This window comes from Apteryx mantelli, unplaced genomic scaffold, assembly GCF_036417845.1.
Source record: "Apteryx mantelli isolate bAptMan1 unplaced genomic scaffold, bAptMan1.hap1 HAP1_SCAFFOLD_64, whole genome shotgun sequence".
NCBI lineage: Eukaryota > Metazoa > Chordata > Aves > Apterygiformes > Apterygidae > Apteryx > Apteryx mantelli.
The window spans coordinates 82,944-100,247 of record NW_027118793.1 but is presented as its reverse complement, the minus strand read 5'-3'; the positions used below and the strand labels follow the sequence as shown (position 1 = coordinate 100,247).

The 17,304-nt window shown below is 52.2% G+C and overlaps 1 protein-coding gene across 1 annotated transcript; it reads left to right on the top strand.

Annotated features, from left to right (window-relative positions):
* Positions 1–1,304: 1,304 nt before the first annotated feature.
* Positions 1,305–7,862, top strand: LOC136996709 (ankyrin repeat domain-containing protein 7-like; the record flags this gene model as incomplete). Its single annotated transcript, XM_067317547.1, has 9 exons — positions 1,305–1,525; positions 2,857–2,971; positions 3,218–3,391; positions 3,484–3,590; positions 4,337–4,474; positions 5,847–5,919; positions 6,508–6,591; positions 7,086–7,170; positions 7,690–7,862. Coding segments are annotated over exons 1-9 (1,170 nt in total), but the record flags the coding sequence as incomplete, so codon positions are not given.
* Positions 7,863–17,304: the final 9,442 nt, after the last annotated feature.

Sequence of the window (17,304 nt, the reverse complement as noted above, 5' to 3'; positions counted from 1 at the left end):
CGAAACCAGTGAAGGTTGTTCTAAAATCTGGGACTAAACCGGTAAGACAAAAGCAGTATCCTGTTAAGTGGGAGGCTAGAAAAGGGTTGGAAGAATTAACAACTACATTTTTGAATTATGGGTTATTGATAGAGCGTGAAGCAGAATATAACACCCCAGGACTATCAGTAAAGAAACAAAATGGCAAAGAATATAGGTTGGTTCAGGATTTAAGAGCCGTGAATGGGCTCTTCAGCGACCGCCAGGGACCCCCATAGAAGCCCCCCGGAGACTCAGACTCAGACCGCATGCGTAATGACTCTGTAAATATGATAATTAGTTCCAGGAAATAGAATGAATATGTACAATCATTCCGGGAAATTTAATGCATGGGTATGTAACAAAGCAATAGAAGCTTTGGCTAATGCAACACGCGGCATGCACGTTGGGCGGAGCGATCCCCCGTGCACCCGGCGCCGTAATAAAGAGAACGCCTGCTTCTCAGTGCTACACTGGCGCTAAGGAGTTTTTCTCCCCATTTCGGTGACAACGGGGCGGACGGGAGCGAGTGACTTAGGTGGCAGCCCCCGGAGGCAGCCCTTGGGCCATAGCGACCCCCGTGTCTGTGGTGCGGGCACCAGCGCCTTTCTGTTTCCCCTGAGCTGCTGGTGCCCGCGGGGGTGCGCGCAGTTCGCTAGCGAACGGCAAGCTGGGCTAGCCGGCGCGTAGGAGGCGCCTGGGCACGGACGGCGGGCAGGCTGAGAGGCCGAGCTGATATTCGAGGGAGCCGCGAGTGCGCGGGGGCTTGGGAGGCTGCGGAGTCTCATGAGGGAGGGCGTTTTCGCTGGTGAACTTCCACCTCCCTGAAAGGAGGCTGCATCTCCTCTCCTCCTGGCGAGTCGCCTGGATGCAAGCAAAGGCGCTGCCTTTGGGGAGGGAAGCCCCGGCCCCGGCCCCGGCCCCGGCCCCGGCGGTACTGCGCAGGCGCGCAGCGGCCCCCCCGCTCCGCTCTGTGACGCTGCTGCGCGACCTCGCCGCGGCCGTTGCGCATCGCGGCGCCCGCGCGGCCTCTGGAGGCGGTTGCTCTCAGTGCTGTGGCCGCCGCTGCCGGAGCGACGGCGCGTGCCTTGCTGGGAGCCTTGCTGCGTCCCTGCTCTCGGCCCGCGCCTCTGCCCCCGGCCCGGGGGCTCCGAGCCCGCAGCCCCGCAGCAGCTGTTCCGGGCCGCGGCCACTGGCCGGCGCTCGGCTCCTCTGCCCCCGCGCGAGGCGGGGCCGTGTCCGCGGGGCCGTGCCCATGCCGGGCCGCGTCCCGTCCCCGCCGCAGCATGAAGAGGCTCTTCGGGCTCTTCAGCAAGGGGCAGGGGCCGCGGCCGCCGCCGTCGCCGTCCGGCGGTGCTTCCCTGCCCTGCGTCGGCGCCGCCTCCGAGCTCCGCGAGAAGGAGCTGGGCAAGCTGTACCGCGCGGCCGCCAGCGGCGACCTGGCGCGGGTGCGGCGGCCGTGGTGGCTGCAGAGACTCGGCATCAACAGGCGGGACAAGGCGAAGCGGTGAGGGGGGCGGCGCCGCGCGCGCCCGCGCGCGCCCGGCCGGGCTCTGGGCCGCGCCGCGAGCGTGGGGGGAGGCGCGAGGGGCGGCCGTGAGGGCCGGGCGGCGGCGGCTGCGTCTGTGGCTGCGGCGCGGCCCCGCAGCGGCGGGAGGAGGGGGCGGCGGTGGCGCAGCTGGGAGGCTCCAGCGGGCCCTTGCTGCGAGCAGAGAGGTCTCCTTGCCTGGTGGCAGCCTGCGAGGCTCGGCTCGGCTCGGCCTGGCTCGGCTGAGGAGGGCGAAACGAGGGGCGGGTTTTGTGAGCGGCTTCTCCCGCAGCGTCACCTGTACTGCGTGCGTGGCAGCAGCCCTTCGGAGGTGGTCGCGTGTTCCTTCGTAGCCGCATCGGCTGCGGTGGTTTGATTGGAGATGCTGGGCAGTTTGAAGGGCCGCCTTTCTTCCAGGCGCGGTGCGGCGCGGCAGGGCAGGGCCCTTCCTGGAAGGGAGGGCGGAAGGAAGGGAGGGAGGAAGGAAGGAAGGGAGTGCCGTTTTCTTCAGCTGGCGAGGGCTGGTGGAAAGGCAGCTCTGCTGCCTTGGAGAGGGCTTCCTCCGTGGTTGAGCTTGTAGGAGAAGGGTAGCTACAACTGCCGGCAAGACAGAGCGCTGCTTTGTTGCTGTGGGCGTGGCAGTGTTGTGGGGGAAGGTTTCTGCTGGCTGGTTTGCTAGGTGTTACCGAGGGCGCTTTGGAGCGAGCGTGTCCTCGTGTTTGCTGCAGTAGTGAGCTCAGGGAAAGGACAGAAGGCACGAATTCCCGAAAAGCACAGCACAAAGCTGATGCGATGGTGTTCTAAAAGCCACCTCCTTAGCCTCTGGCATGCTGTTGTCACGTGAGCGATGCTGGCGAAAGCTAGAGGGTCCCTTGCCGTAGGCTTAAGGTGCCCAAGGCTTGGTCGTCCTTGCTGGGCTGTGTGTGTCGTGCTGTTGGAGGCAGTGGCCAGTTGCCTGGGCAGAGGCGTGGAGGGCAGCAGTTTCCCACCAGAAGCCTGAGGCTGTGCGGGAAGAGTCCTGTGGCTGGGCGCAGGAATCCATTTGAAGGGAACGAGGCGGGGAGCTGAGTGACCGTCGTCTTCATAAATGGGTGCTGGGGTGGGGTGGGGTGGTGTGGGGGGCATTTTTCCTAGCCCGCCCCAGGCTTTGGGTGTGCAACTGCTGTCATGGCTGAAGGAATGAGAAACTTTTTCTAAGCTTGTTTTTTGGAACCGGAAACGGGTGGCCCTACCCACATGCCATAGGCAGGAGCGGTGTCTTCAGCTGTGTGCGTGTCTGTCGGTGTTAACGTCGTATATTTAAATTTTAGGACCCCTCTGCATCTTGCTTGTGCTAACGGGCATTCGGAGGTTGTTTCCTATTTAGTAGGAAACAAGTGCAAGCTGGATCCTCGTGACAATTTCAAGAGATCGCCGCTGATGAAGGTACGTGGAGTATGTGATGCTGCTGTAGGTAGGGCTTATAAGTTACGCACTGAGCGATCCCTCCCTTGGGTGATTCTTGACCTAGGTGTGGGTGGCGATTGTGTCGTGCTTGGTGCCGAATAGGCGCCTAACGTTACCTAATCTTTGAACACGTTATTGTTTTCCGAGGTTGGCAAGCTGTGGGAGTTGTGGCAGAGGGAAACGTAGTTGCTGGAAAGGTTTCCTTTTTTCCTGTGTTGTTTCCAGGCAGTACAGTGCCAGCAAGAAGAATGCGTTGCCATTCTGCTAGCGCACGGTGCCGACCCTAATCTGGCCGATGTTAACGGCAGCACTGCCCTTCACCTCGCTGCCATTGCTCCTAACACCTCTCTAGCAGGGCAGTTACTGGAGCACAATGCCCGTATTGATGCACGGAATGAGGTAAGCGCGGAGTTTGGGTAAGGCCGCTCTTGGAAAGAAAAGGTTGCTTCACTTCTCTGTGTTTTTCTAACTGAGGGGATTCATGCTTTCAGATGGGATACACTCCCCTTGCTCTTGCCGTGTCCGAACATCACGAAGAGATGGTGGAGTTCCTGCTTAAAAAGGGAGCTGACGTGCACGCTCGAGATCAGTCTGAAAGGTGAAGGGCTTGTCCAAACAGGGCGTGGGTCTCCTGAGTATTCTTAAAGCTTGACTGATGAGAGGCGTGGGCGTGAGCCTCTAAAAGGCCTAAGTAAGTAGCCACACGGAAGCAGTTGCTTCTGCGTGACTTTGGAAAAGTGATCTGCACTTGGCTGCTGTTGCGCCTCGCTGGCTGGCTTCTGCCTTCAGGACTGCCAGAAAGCATTGTGTCTGGTCACCGCAAGGCAGGGGAGTTGCCGCTAGTTCTCCAGCATTGCTGCTGGGCAGGAGCGGGTTTTTAGAACTCAGGCATGGTTGGTAGGTAAGTGTTGTCTCGCGGGCAGCGTTGTCTCTCTGTCCTGACACTTGCTTTGACAACGGGCACGCGTTGAAATGAGAGAGGTTCCAGCTGGATGTGAGGAGAACCTTGCTGGCTGCGAGGACAGTGACGCGTGGGAACGGGTTGCCCGAGGAGGTTGTGCAGCCTCCCTCCTTGGCGGCTTTGAAGAACCGACCGAGTAAAGCCGTGAGCAACCCGGTCTGGCCTCGTAGCTGAGCGTGCTTTGGGGAGGTGTTAGGCGGAGAGACCTCCTGAGGCCCCTTCCGACCTGAGTTCTCCTGTGCTTCCGTGTAGTTGGCTCTGCTTTCCTTCTGCCTGTGGGAAGGGGGGAAGTAATTGTTTTGGGAGCAAATAGGGCTGCAAATAATGCCAGTGAGATGTCTGTATCGGCCGATAGATTTCCTGTCGTCTTTTGGATGCTCTAGGACCCCTCTTATGCTTGCTGCTTCTGCTGGGGACATGAGCATGATAGAAGTTCTTCTTCGCTATGGTGCTGATCTTTCCCAGGAAGACGTTCTTGGATGGACAGCGGAGGATTGCGCTAGAACTTCCGGACGTGCTCGGTAGGTGCTTTGGGTCACCGTTAGAGTTGCTAAGTTGTCCGAACGTCCGTGTTGGTTTATGGGCATGCTTGGTAACAGCAGCAAGGTTTAATGGCGTGTGGAGACCTTTGTTGCAGCTGGGCGAAAAGGACTCTTCTGGTACATATTGTTCCCGTGTCAAGTGCGAATTGGGAAATTGTCCTCGACTTCCACCCAAATGCTCCGTTAGGTTTCACGTTTGTGGTGCTGAGCTCGCATCAAATTGCTCGCAATGCAAAGTCTGAAAATCAGTGTGTTTCCTTTCTTTCTGTATACAGTGTTAGTCAACACCTGGTAGACTCTGCAGTCGGGGAAAAGGCGGGAGAAGCTTCTGCAGGCGGCGCAAAGGGCGTGCCAGCGCTTAGCACGCCTCCCGGAGCAGGAGCTGCTGGCTTTGCATTGGGTGCCTGCGCTCTGGCCAGCAGAGGTAGGATCCTTAACCGTGGAGGAGCTGATGAGGAAAATCCCTACGGCCTTTTCTTTTGGTGGCTTGTATTGTTGAAGCTTACCGTGTTCACCACTGACTTCAGTGGAGGTCTCGGATGGAGTAGCGCACACAGTTTTGTAAATGCGCTTCTGTGTTGCCGACTGGACACGTGTCTTGCAAGGCCGTGAGGGCGCTTCTATAATTAGCATGTTAGCCGTCCGTTCGGAGGGTTGTTGCCTATTGGATCCCCCATGTTTATAGATGGGGGCTTTCCTTTTTTCTTAAAAAAAAAAAAGGAAAGAAAAGAAAAGAAAAAGAAAAAAAATTACAAATACTGTGCAGTACCTGGCATTTTCAACCACAGGTTGGTGGAGGGGGACGGGACAAAGAGAGAATGAGAGAGAGAGAGAACAATCTCTGCCTGTGGCGTATGCTCGCCTGTGTGGTATGAAGAGTTCAGCAGTTGAGTCACTTCTTATCCTGTTCAGCCCGCGCCAGCATTTGCTAACTGTCTGCTCACATAGCATCTTGGCGCCATGCTAGTTTTTCGGTTAGGAACGTTAGAAGGAAATATGAGGACAGTGTTGAATTTGCTTGCTTACTTAGTTTGGGGGGGAGAATTCAGTATGATGAGAAAAACCAGTGGTTTGGGGCATGCTTTTGTTCGTGCTGTCTCGCCTGAATGTTCCACTCCAGTGTGGCCTGTAGAACTGTCCGTGTTACACGCTTGTAGGCATTGTTGACGTTGGAAGGTCTGACATGCTAAGAATTAATCATGTCAATTAATATTTGAACAGTGAGAGACGACGTTTCCCACGGATACTTTGCAAGGTGAGACTTGAACAATACCTTTTCCCAAATCCTTTAACCTGCCTAAAAAGAGGAAAGATTGGAGAGACAGGGTCCTTCTTGCCTTTGCTTTTCAAGAATGTTGGAGGAAGAGGAGAGTGATGACAGCTGTCCTGCTTCTGAGGAAGAAAACCACAGTTCAGCTGCCAAGGTAAAGTGCCTCAACAGGCAACGCTTGCCATGGGACGACTCATTTGCAGGAAAGACCTGTCTGGACTTCAGTCTCCAGGCAGGTGGTTTTCTCCGGCAGAGCGGTCTCCTGCCTGCCACCCTTTCTGCTGCTGTGAGCTGTTTCCTCAAAGACTTGTAGCCGTGGCAGAGCATGCAGCAGCCTTGTGGTCGGGGGGGGGTGAAAGAGCAGTAGGTGACAAGATAAATGGCCACGTGGTTTTCTTCCTGTGAGTCAGATCTCGAGACCATAAAAGTTGATCAGCTCCTGGGTTGCCTATTCTTTTGTCCTCCAGAGCTTGCTCTTTGTTTCCAGTGACTTTGGCAATAGAATTCTGACTGATATGGAGGAAGGGCATTTATTGTTCAAAATCTGCTGAAATGCTTCATCCCCTGGCTCTCCTTTCCTCCTTGTCAGGTTCCTCAAGTGTGCTTGGCGGGGAGTTGCTCAGGCGGGTCTTTTTCTCTCGTGCCGGATGCGGATGACATTCCAGGCTTGCATGTGATCTCACGCTGCCTGTTTCAACTCTGTGGGGTTTTTTTGTTTGTTTTTTTGTTTTTTTTCCCCCAGTTGCGGTGTATGGCGTTGGGACTGCGCTGTGATGAAGACTCCGAGTGTGGTGCTGGAACCCAGGCTGTACTGCTGGAGATGCAGGCATGTTTGATTTTTAAGCTGGTTCCGTTTTTTTTTCAGTGACCTTTGAGAGATTGTTGCAAATGTTGCTGCAGTAGCTCTTCAGAGACATAGTAAGATGTGATTGTGGTTTGAAGAGTGAAAGTGAGGAAAGAGAAGGAGGTTTGACTAAGGTTGTTTGAGAAGCAGGCAGCTGTTGGTTTTCCTTGGCGCAAAGGAGGGGGAAAGGGTGCGTGCGCTCCTGGATGTTGTAACGTAGGTGAAGCCAGGGTCAGCCTGTGTGCAGGCAGTGCTTCTCAGGAGCTTTGCAGAAGCAGAGCCGGGCGTTTGTGACGTTAGGTATTGCTGTCTGCTCAAAGACGTTCCCGAGGAAAAACTGCAGGCCTGGTAGAGGAGAAGTGAGAACGTTTCCCTGTGTGGGTACAGAGGAGAGAAGTACTTTGCAAGGTGTCGCCTGCCTGTGCAGAGGCTGCTTGTTTCTGTTCTTTCCAACGCTTTTGGCTGGCCTCTTTTAGGAAGAATCACCTGAACGTCAGGGAGAGGAGGCTACTGGTGGTCCTCAAGTTGCGGATGCTGCAGAAGCCCCTGCTGGTGTGAGAGGTGAGTTAATAAACATTGATCCGCTTTGTTTCTTTGCTAGTTGTGCCGAGTCAATGACCGGAAATGGTGATCTGCATGTGAGACGGTACGGCACCCCCTTTTGCCCTTGCCAGCAAATGCCAGGGGGGAAGGTTGAGGGTAGCGAGTGTCAGTTGAGGGAGCTGTTTTGGGGTAGTGCTAGGTAAGGAGCGTTGTTTCTTGGTGACTTGCTGCGCGTGTGAGGATGTTTTGGCTAGCACTTTGAGGGTTCCTCCTCTACCGTGCAAAGTGCTTGTGAGTGCCAAACTCTGGAGCCCTAGTTTGGAGGGGAGATGCCCCCGAAACCTCCCTACTCCGTGACTCCAGCCTGCCTGAGCCTGGTTTGCATGCTACCCGACCATCTGTTGGGCGTTTGTTGTAGCCGTGTGAGCTGCCGTGCTGGGCTTGGGCATCTTCTGCTGCAGAGAAGGCCACGGGAAGTGGCGAGAACACGGCGGTGCGGCTGGGGCTGAATGACACGGCTTTGTTTTTCCTCTGTAGTTGAACCGTTCTCCGTCTCTTGGCTGCAGGGCTTGCCTGATGGAGGAGAGCAGCAGAGTGAAAGAAGGACTCATGGCGTGTCGTTTCTTACTTCCTTTGTAGGTGTTACGTCGGCAGCAGGAGTGGAGCGGGAGGAAGACAGCAACTCTCCCTGGGACTCCGAGGTGCTTTCAGTGAGGGGCGCAGTGGGGTCCCCGTGGGGGGGAGCGCTCGGGAGCTTGCTTTGGACATGGGCCCCATCAGTGGCCCTTCCAAGGCCCCAAGGCCCCAGGGCCCGGGACACAGCACGGGCCGTCATGCAGCTACAGGTTTTGAGGGATGCTGCTGAGGAAAGAATCCATCTCTCGGGCACCCAACAGGACAAGAAGAGTTACTTTGCCTTGAAAAATGCCTGTTAGTTATTCTCGTGCACTTGCAGTGACTGGCCCCACACCACACTCATTTTTCCTTTCCAAAATGCAGGTGTGGGCAGCAAGCAGCACGACACCCACGCATGATGACCCCAGCGCTGGGGGGCTTCTGCCACGTCAGCATGAGCAGGACACAAAAGGCATCTCCGGGAGTCACCGTGGCCCTCGCCACCTGCCTCCCAGGTCCAGGAGAGCTGCAGAGCTCCTCCAAGCCCTCCCCGCAGACTCCCCCAGACAGCCGGGTGCTGCCTGGCACAAAGCCTTCCTGGCGGTGGGCGAGGGGAGGCAGCTGCTGGCGCCCAGCTCTGGGCTCCAGGGAACAGGCCAGGGCTCGGAGCGGGGAGCTGGCAGCAGGCTCCCGCGAGGCTGCTGCTGGCAGCGCAGCCGCAGCCTGGTCCTTGCCCTGGGGACGTGTGCTGGTGGGAAGGGCCTGGCCAGGAGGGAGCCACGTGCCTGGGGAGGCAGCAGCAGCATTGCCCAGCTCGGTGCAGGAGGGCAGAGCAGGGGCTGCTCTTGCGCTGACTTCAGGAAGGCACCACGCTGTCTCCCGCAAGGTCTTTTTATTGTTTTTATTATTTCTTTTTTTAGGGAAAGCTGATTGAGTGTTTTCAACTGTAACTGTTTGCCCTCTTCCGAGTATGTTGTTGAGTAAAGAATGCTCTGTGGTGCCAGTTGTTTTTCCCAGGGGAAGGGGGGCCTTCTTCAACAAACGGTGCTTTGACAGAGGTCTCCTGCTGTCGTTTCTTTTGTGGCTGTGCCATTCAGAGCACTCCACTCTATGCTGTTTTCATTCTTTCCCTCTTGCCTGTGGGGTAATGCTTGAAAGCGCACAGTGCACCAGCTTAGTTGACTTCCAGTACAAGGTTGCAACACGTGTTTAGTCTGCTCTTCCGTGTGTTGTGAGATATGTGGTGCATCTCTTGGATTTTCAGCTGTGATAAGGACTGAGATGAGAAATACAAGCTTAACCATGGAAATGAGAACTATCATGAGAACTCAATCTCAGCTGAAGAGCTATATAGGAGGCTTTGCTGAGCTTCTTAATGCTTGTGTAAACTCAGCCAACGCTGTGGCTTTCTTGGATCTATTTGGCTTTGGATTCAGTAGCAGACGGGTGCACAGTTTGAAAGCGGCCTTCCCTAAAAAGGCACTTGGGAGTTTGGAAAGGGAGGAATTGGCTGGTTGATTGGTTGTGTGTACAAAATATCCTTCTTGCACTTTTATGCATGAGCAAGACTTTTGTCGTTGTGTGCTAGTCGAGCAGTCTGTCCTTACTTGCTCCAATCTGGCTTGGAAAGGACTAGCAAAACAAGGGTTTACTGAAGCCTGCAGAGTAATGCTACAATCTGAGGGAAAACGGTGGTTTCTGAATTTTGTGAACCCAGCCTCAAGCAAGAAGGAGGTGCTATTGCAGATCAGAGTATTTTATGCTAACAGGCCCATGGTTTCTTTGCCTTCCTTAAGCAGACTTGGATGCCAGCAGCCCTACTGCAGCGAGTCAAACGCCCGGCGTGGACTTCTGATTGCCTGAACTCCCGTGTAGTGACGTCCATTTGCCCTTGTGTTGTCAGCTCCATTCCCTTTGAAGCTCACCACCTTCAAGTTCTTCCAGGCTCCTGTGTTAGGTGCCTTAGTGTGGAGAATGCCTGCTGCGGTGAGCTTAAAGCTCAGTGTTGTGAGGGCTGCAGCCTGATGTGGGAGAGGAGGCTCTTGCTGTTCTTGTGTTCGTTCCTCAGCCGTTTCCTTGTGTTTGCTAGCGCTCATGTTTTCTGTCAGCTTCCTCTCTTGCACCTGTCAGCACTGATATGAAAACAGATTGAAACAACCCTGCCCTTCCAAATTAGGACTCTGAAAGGAAAAAAAATCCCAGGCTGCTGTTGCTAACTGAGCAGCAAACTGAGGAAGCCAGTGATCCGATGCTCCGAAGCACTCCTGCTGTTTCCAAGCTGTAGCTTGACAGGCTTTGCAAGGCCTTGTTTCAGCTGACTGCTGCACACAGGTGGTTGTGCTGAGGACTTTGTCTCCTGAGCCCTTTCCCCTGTACCTGTGCTTTTTGCAGGAATGGCGAGAGGGGTCCTTGCTGCATTGGAGGAAGGCAAACCAGAGGAGATGATGAGCAGTGCTGTCAACCTCAGGGTCACCTGTGAGCACATCCACAGGCTAAAGGAGCTTGGCTGGCTGAAGGGTGAGGTAAAACTTGCTGCAGCGCAGTGGTGTTCTCCACCAGTATATATTGAAAAATACCCCTTGAGGGTGTATGTGAGTTTCCTTTTCCCAATTTGTTGCTGACCCCCCCTCCCACTGCAGATCTCCGAAGTATCTGTGTTCAGGTTCTGTTTTTCAGCCTCGAAGGGCGCAGTATTTCTGAAAGCACCTGTCCTTCTTGTCTGGTGCTGCTTCCTGGAGTTTGTCCTACTCAAGTCCAGATTGACTGGAGTGGGTGACAAGTGTTCCTAGCAAACTCTGAAGAGGTAACCATGCGCTAACGTCTGGGAAGAGAAGCTGCGCCTGGAGTTCTCTCAGGCAGCTGCCTGCTGCAGAGTGGCCAGCAGAGAAGTGTTGGTGTACTTTTCCTTTGGTAAAGCAGTGTTGCATTTTTCACCTCAAGCTTTCTTTTTGTTATACAGATCACCAATTGCTACGTGAATCTTGTGGTGTAAAGAAAGAAGAAGGAAGGCTAGCCAGTGGTTCATGCTTTGGGTACTTTGTTCTATCGCAAACTAATTTGTGGGGGCTCCGGAGCAGTAGGAAGATGGAGGGGAGGAGTGTACGTCTTCCAAGAGGACTGCATCTTAGTGCCCATTCACTTGAGAACGCCCTGGGCACTGGTGGTGAGTCAAACTGGCTTTTCTTTAGAGTTGGGTGAGGAGCACCAGCAAGTAAGGATAGTCCATTTTGGTTTTATTGTGTGCAGCCCAAGGCTGTGCTGTGTCTCCTTTAACAAGTGTATCTTAATAACGGGTCAGAAAGAAGGCCAGGAAATGCTTTGATGCAATCGGACCAAAAGGCAGCAAGCTTTGTGAAGCTTTGCTGTAAGTAACTGCTCAGTCAGTGCTTTTCTGCTTTGACTCACCAGAAGGATTTGTCAGGTTCTCTCTGTTTAACACAGGATTAGATGTTGTTGCTTTTCTCTTAGTAGATGCAGACCGTCAATCTTTGTGATTGACTTGTTGCAAGTTGGAGGGAATGGGACCCGAGTTATTGATCTCGTGTGGCATTGTGCCCTCCGTGCGGGGTCTTGGATGCCGAGGTTCTGCCACCTTCCCAGTATATTCAGAGGCAAAACTTTGCTGTCAAATCCATGGTAGCCTCTGGCACAAATGTGCTAACTTTACAGAGCAATCAGTAAAGCTAGGCTTTTGAGCAGAGGGAAGAATGTCAAGGAAGTGCTTCCTAGTAGCAGCCTGAGTGTAAGAGGAAGCGTGCTATCCATGGGAGGCATTGCGTTCTTCCAAGAGCTTTGTAACTGCTCCTGGCCCCCGCTCTCCCCACTTCAAGAGCTTCCAAACTATCACAGCTCTTCAGTGTTAGCAAACATTTCTGCGTGTGTTAGCTGGCATAGCACAAATCTCTAGCTCAGCTGACACCCTTGGACGTCTTGGCCCCTGATGCAGAGGTAGTGAAGATGATTACTCCAACAGCTTTAGAGAGCAGGAGCAGAGGGGCCACTGGGTTGAACGAGATGTTGTTTCAGCCTGATACTCTCTTGGCTAGTGTTGAACAGCAGCTGTCGAGGAAGCAGGACCAGAAGAGGGCAGTATATAGTGACTTTTTTTTTTCTCCTTGGAGTATTCTTCCAGCAGGCTGTGACGGACCTGGGAGCTTCGTCAGGCAGAGGTAGTAGCCCGATGGCCTTGGCTGTATTTGTTCTTCCAGAGGTGCACCCAGTCTTTGGGCTGAAGGCCTACCATGAGTCCTTGGAAGGGCCTAATGCAATTTCTTGCTTGGGTTCTCTGTTCCTTTTCTAATACCGTTTGCTCTGCTTCTTTTGACCTCTGCAGAGCAAGGAGCATGTCTTTTCCTGGCCATCTCTGTTTGAGTGGTTGGGTCTTCTTGACCAATAACCATTAGGTCACAGCCTGTCGCTGTGCATGTAAAGTTAAGATTTGGGGGTTTTCTCCCCCAGATGCTTTGCTTGTCCTGCAGTGACTATCCTCGGACACTTTATTGCCCAGCCAGGCAGTGTCCTTTGATTCTTTCTGTTGGCCTACCATACGGAGATGAGTGAGTGGGTTTTTTTGTGTTTGTGTTTTGTTTTAAGCAGCTGGAGTCACGTGTATGTGAGCATTACTTGGCTTGGGAAGGGGAATGGAATTCCTCCTCGTAAGGCCTGAACCCGTACTAATGAGCGCAAGCCATTAGAGAAAGGCCAAAGGCATCTGGTCCTCTTCTTAATGGACCAGTTGAGAGGGCAAGTGGGCCAGGCAGCCAAGAGAGAGGCAAATTCTCCCTCTCTTTTCCATTCATTAGGAGATTCCACGACACCTGAATGGAAGTGCCTGTGGGGATTTTTCTGTGCATGTAGGCAGATTGTGTGTCCAGGGACAAAGCAGGTGAAGGAAAGCAGAGACTCGCAGAGGTGAGTGCAGCTCCTCATCAGCTGCAGATGTCTTGCCCAAATGGCAGAAGTGGGGAAATGGTGTAGGTGTGAAGTGTCTGGGGCAGGGGCTGGGGTTTTGCAGCTCTCTGCATATTTGGTGTGTAGGACGAGGGCTGGGACTTCCAGAGGCCTCTGCAGGTCAGAGCTGTGTTGTCTGTCTGGATTTCTGACACGTGCTTGCCAGCAGAAGCTGTGCACTTCCTCTTGGGCAAGGGCCTGCAGCCAATGGCTTTGTAATGTATGTGGTCTTTGCGTCTTTTGGGGAGAAATGTGTTTAACCCATTGACCTGTTAAAACAGGAGTTGTTTCGAGGAGCAGCTTTTGCTCAGGGGCTTGCAAGCTGTTGTTAGTGAAGTCGATGTGGTTTTGCTGGGTTGTCCTGTCTTGCACGCATGTAGGAGGGGGATGGGCGAAGCCATGCTGCCCCCAAAGTGGCAGGTGTGGAGTGTTCTTCAGATGAACTTTGTCACCTGAAAGAATTGGCAGCTGAATGCTTAAGTTGATTGGAGAGCTAGGGAGGGAGGAGGAGAGAAAAAAAAAAGCAAAGGCTTTACTGGCCATCTTCCTGCTCTGATTCTGAATGTGTTTAGATTGTATTTCTTTGTTGGGGCAAACATCAAGAGGAGCAGAAAACTGATTTTCACTAATAATTTTTCAGCCTAAGTATTTAAGGCAGCACTCAACTACGTGCCCTGGTTCCCTTTTTAGAAATCATTTTGAAGTGAGAACTCTTGTGGCTGGGCAGATGTAGTGGGGTCCCGAAAGACCCAATCTTCCCTCCCTTTCTTCCCTCTCTGCCCCCTGGTCCTTCACTCATAATCTTCCTGAAGTAAGATCAAGTCACAGAGTAAGATCAAGTCACAGAGTAAATAAGTCAGGTTATTTCCCTTAAGGTGATTCAAATATGCTGCAAGGAAGGAAGGGCTTGAAAGCCATTTCAGAAGATGACATCTCCAACTACCTCTAACTGCTGAAGGCCAATCCTGGACAAGCAGGACAGGCTTTTCCCTTGCCTTGACTCACAGTTTGATCTTGCGAGGGCAATGATCAGTCATTTCTGTGGACAGGATAAGGGAGGTCTCTCATCACTCCTTTTGAGATGTTAGATGAGAGGGTAGTGACTAGGGTATTCTTCTTTCCGCCCAGTTGTTTCTGCGCTGTCCAGACTGGGAGGAAATACCCACTCATCTTTACAGCACCCGTTCCCTAAAGGAATAGAACACGCCCTAGAAGGTTTGTACAGGACCCTTCTCTTGCTATCACGTGTCTGTCCTGCGGTGTCTGCGTGACAGTCGTGGAGTACAGGCCTCTCTCAAAGCGAGGAGATTCGTTCTTCTTTTTGAATTGCTTTCCCTTCTCCCCGTCTTTGGATCCAGAGCCCAACGTTATTCCTGTTCCTTCATATCACTGACTGCAGTGCAGACTGTCTTTTCTCTCTTGACAATACCGACAGTCTGGAAAGCCATCAGAGCCCTCCTCATGGCTGGGGTTTCTGCTTAAGCGTAGAAGGCGGTCAGAAAAGCTGGACTTGTGCTGCAGGAAAGCAGGTTTGAGCGTGTTCCCTGTGAAACCTCGGCCGGGGTGGAAGCAAGCAATGAACAGGCTTCAGTTGTGTCCTCCTGCCACTCTGGGGTACTAGCAAAAATGTTCATGGAGGCCTCTAATCAGAAGGGGAAAATCAGAAAAGAGCAGCACTCCTGACCTTTCTGTGCCGGATAGTTTGTCCTTCCCATGACTTTTTGCCTGCTTTCCGAAATTTAGGGTGTAGAGAGGATGGGGCCAGACTCTTTTCAGTGGTGCCCAGCGATAGGAGGAGAGGCAACGGGCACAAACTGAAACATAGGAAGTTCCAGCTGAACACGAGGAAAAACTTCTTTCCTGTGAGGGTAACAGAGCACTGGAAGAGGTTGCCCAGAGAGGTTTGTGGAGTCTCCTTCCTTGGAGATATTCAGAAGCCGTCTGGACACAATCCTGGGCAGCGTGCTCTAGGGGACCCTGCTTGAGCGGGGAGCTGGACAGGAGGATCTCCAGAGGTCCGTTCCAACCTCGGCCATTCTGCGATTCTGTACTCCAGCGAGAGTGGGTGAGGCTTACGTAGGTTTGCTGCTCTCTGTAAGGGAAGGATGCTTTCTCCTTTCCTGCTGGGCTTGAGGATGATGCTAGTCAGTGAAGCTGCCTGTGCTCTCTCTGCTCCGTGTGGGCAACCTGCAACATGTTTGGTCAGTCACTGCAGAGTCGCACGTAGATGTTCGGGAGCCTGGCGTGTCGGCATCTCTGAAGTACGGATGTGCTTCTTGGCAAGAGCCTGATCTTCCTGGTAGCAGAAAGTCAGCAGGTACTGTGTTACCTTTCAGGGGGATTTCCCCTCAAGTTATGGCAAGGAAGCCTTGTCAGACCTCAGAAATGACAGTGCCATTGCAAGATCCCACAGGGACAAGTTGGCATATACACCTTATGCTGCATTCTCTGAAGGCCCTTTCTGTGATTTTCTTTCTTTTTTTTTTTTTTTTTTGGAATGGACACTCTGTTTACAAACAGCTGTTCCAGGGCCTGCCTTTTTACTCTAAAACTTATCAAAATGATGGCTGGGGTTGAAATGTGCTAAGAGATGGCCTGATGCCTTCCGTTGCATGGGCACAACCAGCTGTTAACGTGTCGTGATTTTCCTCCGCAGTTACTGATTCTTATTGTTCGTCATGCACTGAAGAACGATGTGCGCTTGGGAAGTGTGGTTAGCCTACAGGCTAAAAAGGCAGTGTATTGTTTCCTGTGCTTCTCTCTGAAACTCAGGTTTGGATTCCCGTTTGCCTGTTTTTCCTTGACATCTCATCACCTCCCAAAGAATCTCCTGTGTCCAGTAGTTTAGTCACCTGTTACAGGGCAAATGTATCCTAGAATCATTTTCAGAAATGGACTTAAGCTCCCTCGTGAGATTCCCTTGATTGCGAGCTACTTCCAGAATTTTCTTTTCAGGGATTTGAAGCCTTCTCAAATCCAACTACATTTATTGGTGGCAACTTTATGGATGTTTGTTCTTGTGCCAGCATTTCCCATGAGCTTAAGTGGTTCTCTGTGCCTAGAGCACCTTCGGTTATATGTAACAATCATGTTTCCTCTGTCTTCACTGTGCCCTTCACTGTTAAATTCTCCTAGTGTCCTTTTGAATGACAGGCACTTCATTTCTGGAGCATATTCACAGCCTGCCTTTGTTGCTTTTTGTTTGAATATAAATTCCCTTTTTTTTCCTTCCAGAAGAGACCAGAATTATCCACAATGCTTCATATGATATCTGTCAAGTGCCAGTATGAATACTTCTGTATCCGCTGGTTAAATATGGCTTTTTTTCATGATTCTACTGGTGGATTATTAGTGTGTGATTAGCTGGTACACTCAGTTTTGTATCTGGATAAGAAATGCATGGTAGCTTCCCCATTTACTGAATGCCAGTTTAGAGCAGAAATTCTTGTGGTCAGTCCTGGATGCCAGAATGATGTTCCTGTTCTCTCCTCCTGGGTGCTCCCTGCGGGGATCACGGCCCTGTTCTTTGAGAACTCTAGGATAAAAAGGAAAGAGAGATTCATATACTCCAGGAATCTCTGTGGATGTCCTGCTTTTTGTTTTGCTAATCATTTCTTTTATTAAAATACGCTTCCAACTTCTCACCACTATTAGATGGAAGGCTACAAGCCTAAATTGGAATTTGCCTACTGTGAAAATAAGTAAAACTAGATGGTTGGTTTCCAGGGATTCTTTCTTGCTTTCTGCATAGTGGAACTGTATGCTAATCTTTTGTGTATATGCAGAGCCTTGATAAAGTTCCTATGTAGGCACCAAGTGTGCGTGTCAGATTTTCTGCATGTTTGTGTCTGAGCCGCCTTGTTTCTTGCAATTAGGAAAACCTTGGTACGTACTCCCGAGGAGGAAAGAACAAGAAAGAAACTTAAAGAACGGATGAGGAAATCGCTGACACTCAGGATGGCAGTGTAGGTTTGTTCCGGCTTTCAGTTTTCTTTACCATGTTCCAGCCAGAACCTCATCTTAAAGAAATGAGCTGAACTACTGGATACTCTTCATCTCTTCATATTTCTGTAGAGCCAAGGAGCTTAAAAGCCATAGTCATGGACTCCAAGGCGCCGCTGGTAAGCTCAGGACCTAGAGTCCTCAAAAGGAACCAGTCCTTTTCCAGAATGCTTACAACCTAACACAAGAGAAAAGGTTTGTTTGAGGGCAGGTGGGAATACAAGGAAATGGAGAGTAGTACCCTGAATGTTAAGCACTGCTCTCACTACAGCAGCAGCCTGACAGTTCTTGTGGGTTGTGAGCAGCCCAGCCAGAATATTCAGGAGGTGAGGTAAACTGCCAGATGCATATGAAAAGCTCCTGTGAAGCGTGAAGATGACAGGGGAGAAGAGAAGGTGCTTCTGCATTTGTGTGTTGAGCAGGCAGGCAGTTGGAGCTGCTGTCAGGGCCGGCTTGGAATTCAGAGCTGTCCTCTGGGTACTCCGTAGGAAATAATGTAGGAATGAGGCTAAATCGTGAAAAGCCTTAGCAAATTTATGTTTGCTGTGAGAGAAGAAACTTGAAGGGTTTGGGGAGAATGCTCTT